The sequence below is a fragment of the Pelodiscus sinensis genome, chromosome 19 (assembly GCF_052426305.1).
Source record: "Pelodiscus sinensis isolate ZL-2025 chromosome 19, ASM5242630v1, whole genome shotgun sequence".
NCBI lineage: Eukaryota > Metazoa > Chordata > Testudines > Trionychidae > Pelodiscus > Pelodiscus sinensis.
The window spans coordinates 22,197,876-22,211,820 of NC_143070.1; the positions used below are offsets into that span (position 1 = coordinate 22,197,876).

General features: G+C 48.0%; 1 protein-coding gene across 1 annotated transcript in view; it reads left to right on the plus strand.

The window, feature by feature from the left end:
* LOC102461324 (uncharacterized) overlaps positions 1-11,883 on the plus strand; it is a 33,515-nt gene extending 21,632 nt beyond the window's left edge. Inside the window, exons 6-7 of the mRNA XM_089771523.1 lie at positions 5,157-5,270; positions 5,750-11,883. Coding sequence (XP_089627649.1) covers positions 5,157-5,270; positions 5,750-8,232 — 2,597 coding nt within the window. The 3' untranslated portion in view covers positions 8,233-11,883. The remainder of the gene's footprint in view (positions 1-5,156; positions 5,271-5,749) is intronic.
* The last annotated feature ends 2,062 nt before the right edge of the window (positions 11,884-13,945 follow it).

The window sequence follows — 13,945 nt, forward strand, 5'->3', positions numbered from 1 at the left end:
ATTGCATGGGGTATACTTACTCCCCCCACCCCCACAGCATTTACTATTTCTCCAGTTCTGGCCAGACTGGGAGCTTCATCCTCTCTTATTGTGGAAAGAGAGGCACCAGGATCAATTAGAAATTCATGTTTGTTTCCATTAACGGAAAATGAAACTAAGGCATCAGGTGTAGCAGAAAGAGAGACAGAAGGTAACAGAGAGCATTGCAATGTATTATCAGTAACCTCTGGGCATAGTCAGAACGGATTACTCCTTTGTCGGTCCTCCGGAGGGTAGTCTCTGTTGGGTGCACCTGCTGGAAAGGGGTTAGTATTGGGCCACCTCTGTCCTTGTGACGATGGTCCGGACTGTCTGTTGGGGCCCTGGTTAAATCTAGTTTGTCGTCTTTTACGGCATTCATTTTTCCAATGGCCAAACCCACCACAGTAATTACACACATCATTAGGTTGGGGGCCACGCCGGGGTCTGTTTAGGCCTTCCCTCTGACCTTTTGGTTGCCCGTGGCCTTGTAAATCTTGTATTTGTAGTGCCATTAGGGTATTTTTAAGTTCCTTATTCTTTTGTTTTTCTATTTGCAAGTTGTCAAAGAACTGAGTTGCAGCTTCCAAAATTTTCTCAGTAGTTTCCATTTTCCATCCAATCATATTATTAATAATCTTGTCTCCAATTTCTGGTCTTAAATTCTGCACAAAGGTGGTTACTACCATAGTGCGCATATTGGCATCATTTGGGTTAAAGGTGCTATACTTTCTCATGGCTGCAAAGAGCCTTGCCTGAAAATCAACAGGGCTTTCATCTGGCTTCTGTTTGCAGTTATATACTTTAGACCAATCAGTTTGCACTGGAACCATTTCGGTAATTGCATTCAGGAGACCTGTACGGTCATTTGCTAGCCCGGTACGTTCTGCAGCAGTAGCAGGAATTCCTGGCAAATCTTGGGGCCATTGCTCACCCAGGTGGACAGAAGTATCCCCAGGGCCTCGCCTTGCTTGGGTGTAAAGAGCTTGCTTCTCATGGGGTTCTATTATTCCCGAGAGTAGCATGTCAACGTCTCTGTGGGTAGGCTGATAAACTTCAAAAATCTGGCGCAACTCCCTTTGCAAGCCCACAGGATCCTCTCTTATTTTTGGGAGAGTAAACTTAAAATTCATGATGTCATTAGGTGTCCAGGGGACATGGATAAGTGCTGGGGCGCCCCCTGCTGGATTAGGAAATTGTCTTAGTGGGAAAAGATTAATATTCTCTTTAAACAGTCCAGGAAAACTTTTAGGTCCAACTTCAATAATCACATCCTTATTTACTTCATTACTTATAGTCACTGAGTTATTTTTGGGATCTATTTTAGTTATAACAAACCCCAGGTCCTTTAAGTCTTTTGCCAATGTCCGCTGCAGCATTTTTGAGGAGACTTCTGACTACTTCAGAATTACTGGACTCTGAGTATGCTCACAGTCTGAAGTTTTATTGGCCAGGTTGACATTCCCCACTGCCCCTGCAGAGGTGTGAGTATGTGCGGGGGATTTAAATTGGGCTGATGCAGCTGAATGATCGGTAAGCAATATTTGGTGATGCTGGGGCAGGTCGGTGGGAAGGGGAGCCGGGAAATTGGGGACCCACAGGTCCAATAGATCTTCAGGTGGGTCTGGCAGCGGAGCTGGTGGTTTCGAGATGGATGGGTAAATTCCGCTGGGCACGCTTGGTGTAGGAACGTACGGAGGTGGACAAACTTTAGAGGAGTCAGATTTCTCCTTTATTTCTGCCAATTGTTTTTTCAGTTTTTCATTTGAGTCCTTTAGGCTAGCCATTATAGATTTATCTCTTAATTTAGAGGCTTGATCATCCCAGAGGTGGCAATAATTCATCTGGGAGGGGTGACTGGACTCTAAGACACCCTTTAAATAATTTAATTTCTCTAATTGAAAGGTACCTTGAACTGGGAATTGCAATTCTGATTCTACATAAGTATATTCATTCCACGCGTGTGTGAGCTTTGCCAGCCTCCTGAGCTTAAGACCTGCTGGCAATTTCCCTGGCTGGCTATAAATCTGCAGCATTTTACCCAATGGGGTTTTTGGATCTATCTTAGATCCTTTATTCCCCATAATCCCTGTCCTATTACCTATAAGACAGTTCCAATCCGGCACTAACCTGCCTTCCTCTCAGCTTCAAGCCTGAGCTGACCCTGTTTCTGTGTCTTCCCACAGTCCCCTTTTAAACAAAAACTTATTCAAAACCAAAAAAATAAAGAAAAAGAAAAGAGAAAGACTTACAGTTGCTTGGGAAGGATGTTCTAACGTAGGGTGGACGCTTACCGCCAGTGAAAGCAGCCGTTCAGGACAAGGAGAGAGGAACAGAACAGTGAGATTTTTAACACGGATCTCTTACCGATTTGTATGGCGCCTTTCTGTTCAGTCTCTCCAGTCCGGCTCGTCACAATCGCCTGGTGTCCCGATCCATCCCGCTCCTGACACCATAAATGACGGAGAATTTAATCCGAGGGTTCGGATGGGGGCCCAAAACCCCTACCAAATCAATTCCAGACACCCTTCTTAAGCCACCAGCTTTATTCAGGAATGCATTCCAGGGCAAAAACCTCCAGGATACTCAGGAGAAAAAAAGTTTCTGCAAAGTTTCTGCAAATGCCCAAACAAAAGGCAAGGTCTTTTGTACTTTCTTACATGGTAATTACCCCCCTTTTACTGACCACTTACAATTGCATGCATATACAGGTCATGCCCCTTTGCACCAAATTCCCTCCAGTCATCATTTGTCCCCTCACTGTCATTTTGCAGGCCTTACAACAGGGTTCAAATCAGTTTCACTTGTCCCCTCCTTTTGTATACCTGTGTTCAAGCATGTACCTCTTTACAAAGACCAGACTTTAACAGCAGGGGTCATATTGATAACAGTTAAGTTTATCCTTCAGCTGCAAGAATGAGGGGAAAGAGCATGTTTATATATCAGAAAGGACAATACCTGCATTGGCCAGACTCTTTATTTTTCCAGGCTGCAAGGATGAAGGGGAAAAAAAAATATTCAAAGCACAATGCCTTCTCTAGCTAGATTCCTACATGATTATATTGCCTTCCCAGACACCTATTAATTCTTACATATCCCAACAATGTTCATCACCACGCTTCCTTCTGGTGAACAGGGGTGTCAGACACTTAAAGAACATACTAATTCATCCCCATCTTCCCAGTTTTCAGTGGCCAGAAGCAGGGTACTGTCCCACCGACGTTATTTCTCCTACACACACCGTTCACCTACCTTTGAAATAGCCCAGAGTTTAACCCCAGAGCTGTGTGTGTACTAGAGCGGGTATGACAACACTCTTTGTCACTGAGATGTGGGGAGCCATTGAGCCCTGCACCACCCACCACAGCCAGTTGTGCGTCAGTCAGCAGGTAGAACAGCAAGTTAATTACTTCACAGGGATACAGCATGGAACAGATTAGGAATGTGTGTAGTTGATTATCCGATAAGCCTAGACTCAAATTTCAAAGGCAGTGGAGACCGGGGGAGCAGGAGCTGGTGCTATCAGGTAGCAGTGTGGGTGAAGGGGCCATTGGAAGCTGCCAGGAAGTAGGCCCAGGCTCAGCGTGGGCAGGGACTGCTCCAGCAGCAATTCCTGTCCACAGAGGATCTTAACTTCCTGCTGGGACCCCCTGTGGACACTGGCTGCTAGACCTGGTCAGAGTTGAGACTGAGCAAGCCCAGCTCTTAGGCTCTCTCTACACTGGACCCCTTTTCCGGAAAAGGGATGCAGATGAGACAAGTCAGAATTGCAAATGAAGCGGGGGATTTAAATATCCCCCCTTCATTTGTATAAACATGGCTGCCGCTTTTTTCCGGCTCAGGGCTTTGCCGGAAAAAAGCGCCAGTCTAGACGGGGATCTTTAAAATCAGGAATAAGGGACCTTTCGGAAAAGGCTTTATTTTCCGAAAGATCCCCGTCTAGACTGGCGCTTTTTTCCAGCAAAGCCCCGAGCCGGAAAAAAGCGGCAGCCATGTTTATACAAATGAAGTGGGGGATATTTAAATCCCCTGCTTCATTTGCAATTCCGACTTGTCTCATCTGCATCCCTTTTCCGGAAAAGGGGTGCAGTGTAGACACAGCCAGCCTGTATTTAAACTGCAGAGCTGCTGCAGGGGTACCTCCCAGACTGGCACAACCTGAATCTGAGCACACTTCATCCCTTATAAACTAATCATGTAGTTGATAACAATTCTATTGATTGCATGATTAGTTATATACCCACGTCTTAGCATTCCTAGAACAGACTTGTTAGCACAGTCAAAAAACAGGACTATGTAGCACTTTAAAGACTAACAAGATGGTTTATTAGGTGATGAGCTTTTGTGGGCCAGACCCGTGAGAGGAAGTGGGTCTGGCCCACGAAAGCTCATCACCTAATAAACCATCTTATTAGTCTTTAAAGTGCTACATAGTCCTGTTTTTTGATTCAGCTACACCAGACAAACACGGCTACATTTCTATCACTATTGTTAGCACAGGAACTTGGAGGAGTAAGTACAATCCATTTTGGGGAGAAGGGGGCCCAGAGCCAAGGGATCTGCCCCCAAGCCAGCAAGACTCACTTTCACCCTCCACAGTTCATCCCTGGCTGCAACCAGCCCCACCTCAAGCCTTTGACAAGCTTCCTTTGCATATGGTGTCACCTGGACTCACACCCCTCCCAGGCTCAGATTACAATAAGCCTGGGCCATTGTGAACATGCTGGCCTGTTTATCCTCCCTCAGTGAGTAATTCCCATTGTCATCTAGATAGTGGTGCAGTGCCCAGGGAACTGAGGCACACACATGGGGTTATTACAGGGCAGTAGAAATCACATGCAACACAAGAAAGCAAACAGAGTGAATACAATCTCAACTTCATCACATTCCCCCACCCCATTCTGTCCCCTTTCTGTCTTTGGTATTCCCCTGTTGGTTCTTTCTGCCCAGCACCAGAGAGTGACTCCTGCCTGGATTCTCTCCCTCCCAGTAGGTGCTAGGACAGTGAGGGAGAACAAGATGTCTGAGTTACCCCAATCCTATGTAGGATCATACTGAGCTCAGGGAATGTTCCTTGTGACACATGCTCTGCCCAGACTCTTTGTGCCTTAACCTTGACTGATTTCACTTTTGTACAGGATTCTTCATTCCGAAACCTGACCTAATCGCTTGGCTGGAACAAGGGGAAGAGCTGTGGGTCCAATATCTTCAGCACTCCAAAGAAATGGAGATCCAGAGATGCATCTACACAGGTGAGGAGTCAGGGAAACTGACACAGAAACCTTCCAGTAAGTGCAGGAAAAGCTGAGACTCCCCAAAATGAGCAGTAAACAAAAGTTCTTACTTCCGCCCCATGTATCCCAGGTAGGGCTGCAGGTATCACCCTGGCAAATATCTGCCATAACTCTACAGCCATCCTGTTGTCAGTCAGGAGTTCCTTCCCTACTTTTCCTTCCCTGGGAGTTTCTGAGAGTTGTGGAGACAGAATCCGATGTCTCAGTCTACCGAACTACTATTGTGCTTAAAAAACAACAAATAGTCCAGTAGCACCTTAGAGACTAACAAAACATGTTGGTATCGTGGGCACAACCCACTTCTTCAGATGACCGGAGTGTTGGAAGTCCAGATCCAAGAAATTGTGCAGTGCTTTCTGTCTTTGGGATTCCCCTGTTGGTTCTTTCTGCCCTGCAACAGATAGTGACTCCTACCTGGATTCTCTCTCTCCCAGCAGGTGCTAGTACAGTGAGGGAGAACAATGAGGAGAATCAACAGCAGGAAGGTTCTGAACTGGTAGAATCTCAAGGAACATTTGTGGAAGAAGCTGAAGGGGATTTTTCCCAGAGTGTACAACAAGGGGAAGCCTGGCAAAGTCGACACAGGTCAGAGAAGCAGCTGAAGAACAATCCAAGCAGGAAAGTGGAGCAATCCATTGAATGTGGGGGAGGATCCAGAGATCTCAAGGAAACTCCAGCCCAGCAGTCAAATTGCAATGGAAAGAAATCCTGTGAATACTCAGACTGTGGGGAAAAATTCAGTGAGAAGTCAGGCCTTAATCTGCCCCAGATAGGGCACTCAGGAGAGAGATTCTGCAAGTACCTTGAGAGTGGAAAAGCTTTGACTGAACTGTCATCCCGTATTGAACATGACATTATCCCTATGGGAGAGAAATCCCATAAATGCTTTGAGTGTGGGAAAAGCTTCACTTTGATATCAAATCTTAATAGACAACAACAAACCCACACTGGAGAGAGGCCATATAGATGCTTGGAATGTGGGGAAAACTCTCAGAGGTCAAACCTTATTTTACATCAGAGAATCCACACAGGAGAGAGGCCATATAAATGCCACAAGTGTGGGAAAGGTTTTACTGAGCGATCAGCCCTTCTTAGACATGTGGGAACCCACACAGGAGAGAGACCATATAAGTGCCATCAGTGTGGGAAAAGCTTCAGTCAGAGTTCACACCTTATTATCCATCAAGGAGTGCACACAGGGGAAAGACCTTATAAATGCCATGAATGTGGGAAAGGTTTCACTATGCGATCAGCCCTTACTGTCCATGAGAGAACCCACACAGGAGAGAGACCATATAAATGCCATGAATGTGGGAAAGGTTTCATAGTACGATCAGCTCTTACTGTCCATGAGAGAACCCACACAGGAGAGAGACCATATACATGCCATGAGTGTGGGAAGGCTTTCACTGAGCCATCAGCCCTTCTTAGACATGAGAGAACCCACACTGGAGAGAGACCATATAAATGCCATGAATGTGGAAAAGGTTTCACTAGGCAATCAGTCCTCGTTACACATGAGAGAGCCCACACAGGAGAGAGGCCATATAAATGCCATGAATGTGGGAAAGGTTTCACTATGCGATCATCACTTACTCTCCATGAAAGAACCCACACAGGAGAGAGACCATACCAATGCCATAAATGTGGGAAAGGTTTCACTATGCGATCGGCACTCATTAGACATGAGAGAACCCACACCGGCGAGAGGCCATACAAGTGCTTTGACTGCGGGAAAAACTTCAGTCAGAGTTCTTACCTTATTATGCATCAGAGAGTACACACAGGAGAGAGACCATATAAATGTCATCAATGTGGGAAAGATTACATTGATCAATCAGCCCTTACTGTCCATGAGAGAACCCACTCTGGAGAGAGACCATATAAATGCCATGAGTGTGGGAAAGATTACACTGATCAATCAGCCCTTACTATACATGAGAGAATCCACACAGGAGCAAGACCATATAAATGCCATGAATGTGGGAAAGATTTCACTATGCGATCAGCCCTTACTGTCCATGAGAGGACCCACACAGGAGAGAGACCATATAAATGCCAAGAATGTGGGAAAGATTTCACTGTACGATCAGCCCTTACTGTCCATAAGAGAACCCACACAGGAGAGAGACCATATGAATGCCATGAATGTGGGAAAGGTTTCACAATGCGATCAGCCCTTACTGTCCATGAGAGAATCCACACAGGAGCAAGACCATATACATGTCATGAATGTGGGAAAGGTTTCACTATGCGATCAGCCCTTACTGTCCATGAGAGAACCCACACAGGAGAGAGACCATATAAATGCCATGAATGTGGGAAAGGTTTCACTGTACGATCAGCCCTTACTGTCCATGAGAGAATCCACACAGGAGAGAGACCATATAAATGCCATGAATGTGGGAAAGGTTTCATAATGCAATCAACCCTTACTGTCCATGAGAGAACCCACACAGGAAAGAGACCAGGGAAGTGCTTTGACTGTGGGAAAAGCTTCAGTCAGACTTCATACCTTATTATGCATCAGAGTGCGCACACAGGGGAGAGCCCATTTAAATGCCATGAGTGTGGGAAAGGTTTCAGTGATCTTACTGACAATGGAGGAAACCATACTGTAGAGAGACCATATAAATGCCAGGAATGTGGGAAAGGTTTCACTGAACGATCAGCCCTCATTAGACATGAGAGAACCCACACAGGAGAGAGACCATATAAATGCCATGAGTGTGGGAAAGGTTTCACTCAACGATCAGACCTGACTGTACATGAGAGAACCCACACAGGTGAGAGACCATATAAGTGCTTTGACTGTGGGAAAAGCTTTGGGCGCACCTCACACCTTACTAGGCATCAGAGAATCCACACAACTCCTGCATCAGCAAATCCCCCAGGGAAGAAACCTCTTAGATTGCATTAGCACTGGGCATTAGAGACTGCTTTATGGCCAAGGGAAAGTCTCTAAGTGCCCTGCCTTATTCCACAAACAGATGAGTGAGATTTGGGTCCCAGGTTTTCAGCTGTCCAGCTGTGGGGTGAGGAGACAGCTGGCCCTCTGGCTCTGCCTGGTCTGAGTAAACCCCAGGGCTACGTCTAGACTGGCATGATTTTTCGGAAATGCTTTTAACGGAAAAGTTTTCTGTTAAAAGCGTTTTCGGAAAAGAGCATCTAGATTGGCATAGATGCTTTTCTGCAAAAGCACTTTTTGCGGAAAAGCATCAGTGCCAATCTAGACGCGCTTTTGCGCAAAAAAGCCCTGATCGCCATTTTAGCCATCGGGGCTTTTCTGTGCAAAACAGTACTGTGCTGTCTACACTGGCCCTCTTGTGCAAATGATTTGCACAAGAGGGCTTTTGCCCGAACGGAAGCAGCATAGTATTTCCGCAAGAACACTGATAATCTTACATGAGATCGTCAGTGTTCTTGCGGAAATTCAAGCGGCCAGTGTAGACAGCTGGCAAGTTTTTCCAGAAAAGTGGCTGATTTTCTGGAAAAACTGGCCAGTCTAGACACAGCCCAGGTGTACGTGTGTGATCCTCATCACCTCTCCTGCCAGCTGCAGCCCTGGCTGCTGGGCCATAGGTGGGAGAAGAAACAGATACAAACTTTTTCAGATGTTCCCTGTGACTGCCTCAAGTTCTTCTTCTCCCTTCCTGTCCCAGCTGGGATCCCCCTGCCATGGACATTATAAGAAGGACACTTAAGGCAGCCCCCAGTTTACCTCTTGACACCCATCCCAATTCCCCATCTGCCACCACCACTTGGCTAGGCTCCCTCACTCTTCCCTGAAAAGGGTGTATGCATAAAGGCTGCTAAATCCTCCCCTCCCCAAGTCTTTCAGGGATGCTGGGATCCTCTCACCTTAAGCAGAGTGATTGCTAGTTCCCTGTGTGGCTAGATTGGCTGATTCCCAGACACAGGGAGGGAGGAGGTTTCATTTGATGCGCCTGCCCTTAGCAAAATTCTCATCTCCTATTGGCCAGAAACTGGCCAATGGGAGCTGGAGGATTTTACTAGGGGGCAGAGACAGCACAAAAAGCTTTTTCCTTCTTGCCCAGGCTGTATGGCTACGTACAGCTGGCTGTTTAAAGCAGCTACAGCTGCTCTTTAGTAAGAGTGCCAGTGAGGCTGCAGTGGGCCAGATCTGCCCCATTAAACACTTCTTGCCCACCACTGCTCCAGGCCATGCTGAAAAGCATTTATTATATGTCCATTTCCTGCCTGATGGGCCAGAGCTCAATAGATCATGGATCAGCAACCTTTCCAAAGTGAGTTGCCAAGATTTAACCCACCTGCCCAGGGCCGCACCGCTCTCCCAGGAGGCTGGGGGGTGGGAGAGGGTTTCTCTTCACCATGGGCCCTGCTTGGTTTCCTGCCCTGGACCTCACTCCAGCTTTTCCTGTGAGGAGTGGCAGAGCAGCAGATGCACATTTTCCTGCAATCTGGATCCAGCGTGGAGCTTTGAGGCTTCCTAGGCCAGCCTGAGCTGCCAGACTTTGCCCTTCAGTGCCCACACACATGCACCCCATCTTCTCTGCTCCCCCCCCCCCCACTGGCTGCAATTGGGTCTCAGGCTGGGGGCTGTGACAGACCCAAGAATACACTGTGAAGTTGATGTCCCAGGTAGAGAAAGGGGTGGGGCCAAATTGCCATGAGGGGCAGCTTGGCTGACTTATGTCCTTTCCTCTTCTGCAGAGACAATGCACACATAACACCACATTACACATCCTATGTCAGCAGCACCACAAATGTACCTAGACTCTTCCCCCCCACCCCAAAGCTCAGTGCCATGTCTGCAGGGCACACTTAATGAATGGGCTCCCCTTCACTCCTCCCTGCCCCCACACAGGAAGTTGGCACTGGCTCCAATTTTGCAGGGTGTATGATGCTTGATCGCCAGCACAGGCTCCCAGGTATAGGTGTGGAGGAGTGAGGGAGAGCCTGTTCATTGCACATGCCACTGAAAATCATCTTGTTCCACTTACGGCATGTGTTCCAGACATTGCTGCCCCCTGCACTAGATGCCAAAGCAGTGGGACAGTGAAACATGGTGTTTTCCTTCCAGTGCCATTAGAATGGGACCAGTGAGTCTGAGGCTTCTCTCCTTTCCCTGTCACTCTCCCCCCTAGACGCAGGAATCTCTGTCCCAGCAATGGAGAGTTTTATCCTCTCCCCATTCTACTGCTACTCCTCCCCAAGGGTCACTGCCCACAGCAGCCTGGGCTCTCCAAGCACAGGGATCCCAGAGTGATTTCTGTGGTCCTAAGTCAGGTTCCTGAGGGATGCAGGAGAAAGCATCACAGGCATGGGCAGGGAAATCCCAGTGAACCTCCCAGCACAGTGGGACTGGTTCCATCTCTGGCCCAGGTTCCGTCTCTGGGTATAATTGCTGCTGGGCTTTTCTGGGCTACTCCAGCTTGTTCATTTATAGGAAGTTGGGGAATTTGTTTGAGCACAATGACATATAGAATTTTTGTAACTAACACAGTCAAGTAGTAAGGCAAGAAGTAAAGCAAGTTTAGCCACTTTAGACGAAAATGAGCAAATGTGTTTATTTCCCTGATTTTGAGGCTTAAGAGATTCCCTGATGTTTCACTCTATGAATGTGAAAATATTTAACAGCCCATCCTGTGTTGTGGGTTTTCTCTCTGTGTGAAGGCAGTTGGGTCGGACACTTTGATCTCCAGTTAGTTAGATGTATGGAGAACACAACACAAATGATCATTTGCCAGAATTTTCATTGTAATCATGTTGTATCATTTGCCACAAGCTGTGTGTGTGGTTGGAGCAATGACAATGGTCAGTATCTCTCAGCAGTGGGGGTAGGGAGGGATTGGAGCAGGGGAAGATGAGTGACATGGGGTAGGACATTGCCCTGATACTGCACCCCTCCGGGGATGACCCTAACTGCAGGTTTCTAATCTCCCACCCCAACTCCTGCAGGCTGGATCCACCTGAGCTGGGCCAGCTGCAGCCTGGCCACAGGGCTGTTCTCCGTGCCGACACCCAGGCTACGTCTACACTGGCACCCTTTTCCGGAAATGCTTAAAACGGAACAGTTTTCTGTTATAAGTATTTCCGGAAAAAGCGCATCTACATTGGCAGGATACTTTTCCGGAATCGTCATTTTCACAATCGAGGCTTTTTTGCAGAAAAGAAATCTGTGCTGTCTACACTGGCCCTTTTCCGGAACAGTTTTCCGGAAAAGGACTTTTGCCCAAATGGGAGCAGCATAGTTTTTCCGGAAAAGCGCTGATGATTTTACAGTAGATCGTCAGTGCTTTTCCAGAAATTCAAGGGGCCAGTGTAGACAGCTGGCAAGTTATTCCGGAAAAGCGGCTGATTTTCCAGAATAAGTGGCCAGTGTAGAGACAGCCCCAGAGTGTTTCCTTTTGTGTTGGTGCCTCAGGAACTCTCTCCACTTTTGAGCCCCCATGTGCGAATGCTGCTCTCTGGTGGGTGCCTGGAGGAGTGCTGGGCTGGGATGCAAAGTGCCAGGCTGAGTGGGGTGGGGACAGGAGTCTATCTTTGTTCCTTCTTTGCAAATAAAGCAGATTGTTAATTTCTCCCACTCCTGGTGTCCTTTTTTCTGCATTTACTGGCTTCCACCTTCCCATGGCTGCTGCTGGGAATCCCCATCTAGGATGGGGATGGCCCCTCTCCTGGAGGCCGGGGCTTGGGCTATTCCATGCAGGAAACCCCTTCTGAGGGGGAGAAGGGATGTTGCTGTGGTGTCCCTGAGAATATTCAGCCCACTTCTGCTCCTGCTCGCCTGGGGGCAGTAGCTTGGGGCTCATTTCCCCTTCCTCTCTTGGGTGGGGACACAGCTCTGAGTGAGGGTCTCACCTCTCAGGGGAGCTCTGACCAGTGAGCTGGGGCACGGCTTGGTTGAAATTTCTCCTGGAGACTCACAGGCTGGAGAGATGTTTGTTGAGAAGCATTTTGTAAACATCGATGGATTTAAACAGTTCCCTCAAGTGGTGGTTTTGAAGGTTTAATTTAAAAATATTCTCTGTTCGGATGTTCACAGTTGTAAGGAATTAGTGTGGGGGAGGGGGACTGTCAGCCAATGGGGAGCAATGAATGACAGTGATGCTGTCAGTCACAAAGCTTTACAGCCATAGATCAATGTAACTACAGGAAACAAAGGGGCCACAGGGCCATGCTGGCTGCCACTTCCCACAGCTCCCCTGGCCGGGAACAGGGAACCATGGCCACTGGGAGCTGCAGGTGAGATGCCTGCCGTCGGACAACACCAGCACAAGGCCTGGCAGCTGCACTCAGATTGCCCTAATGAACCATATGCGCCAGCGGGCTCCTCACCACTGTTCTCAAAGAGAACTTTTATGCCCTCTGGGTTCTGCTTGGGGAAGGAGGCACCAGTCATGTGACAGCCTCCCAGTGTGAGGAGCAAACTCCCAGCTCCCCTCCCCCAGTTGCTTTGCCATGAGGGAGGAGGGAATGTCAGGCAGTAGGGGGTGGAGGGATTTTCCCATCACAATTCAGGAGACACTGGCTGCCCTACGTGTGCCCAGGCCTGGCCTTTCAATGGTGTCAATTGGCAAAGGACTAAACAAGTCTCCCATCAACTGGTTTCTGTGGGACATTTGCTACTGCTGCAGAGGGCAGGAGCCATGGAGACAGGCCCCAGGGGGGCAGAGTTGCTTAGTTGGGGAAATGTCTTCTACACAGGTGAGGGGCAGCAGCTTGCTCCACATGATTCCCAGCCAGCTCCCTGGCGGTGAGGCATTGGCTGCTTCCTGGGTGACCTAATGTGAGAGCCCTGGCCCTTTGCCCTCTCCCTGATACTCCTCCCACAAAACTGCAGGGCTGCGTCTAGACTGGAAAGTTGTTGCTTTTGTGCAAAAACTTGCCAGCTGTCTACACTGGCCACTTGATTTTGCGCAAAAGCACTGACATTCTACTGTCCGAAATCAGTGCTTCTTGTGCAAATGCTTTGACGTTCCCATTCAGGCAAAAGCCCTTTTCTAGAAATGTTTTTGCACAAGAGGGCCAGTGTAGACAACTGAGAACCATTTTGCGCAAAAAAGCCCCGATGGCAAAAATGGCGATCGGGGCTTTCTTGCACAGAACTACGTCTAGATTGGCACGGACACTTTTCCGCAAAAAGTGCTTTTGCGGAAAAGCGTCCGTGCCAATCTAGACGCTCCTTTCCGCAAATGCTTCTAATGGAAAAACTTTTCCATTAAAAGCATTTGCGGAAAATCATGCCAGTCTAGATGCAGCCCAAATGTGCTTAGCCTGCAACCTGCAGATTTAAAGGTCAGAAGAGACAGTTAGATCATCTCCTCTGACACCTTCCCCACCCACATGTATTGGCAGCCTCCTGCATGGCACAGCAGAGAGTTTTGGACCCAAACAAATTCCAGAAAGGCATCTGATCTTCATTGCCAGCCCTGCACAGGTGGAGGAAGCACCACACCCCTTGAGAGTGGGGAGGGATTGATACAGTAACAGGAAGGGAAGTGACCCCAAAGCCACACTTAAGATGCATGCAGAGTTGGAGGGGCAGCTAGCAGAATAACCTCTGCAAGACCTGTCTGTGATTCCCATAGACAAAATTATTTCATCTCAGTCCCTCTGAAATTCAACCCCCTCCAAAAACCCCCCCA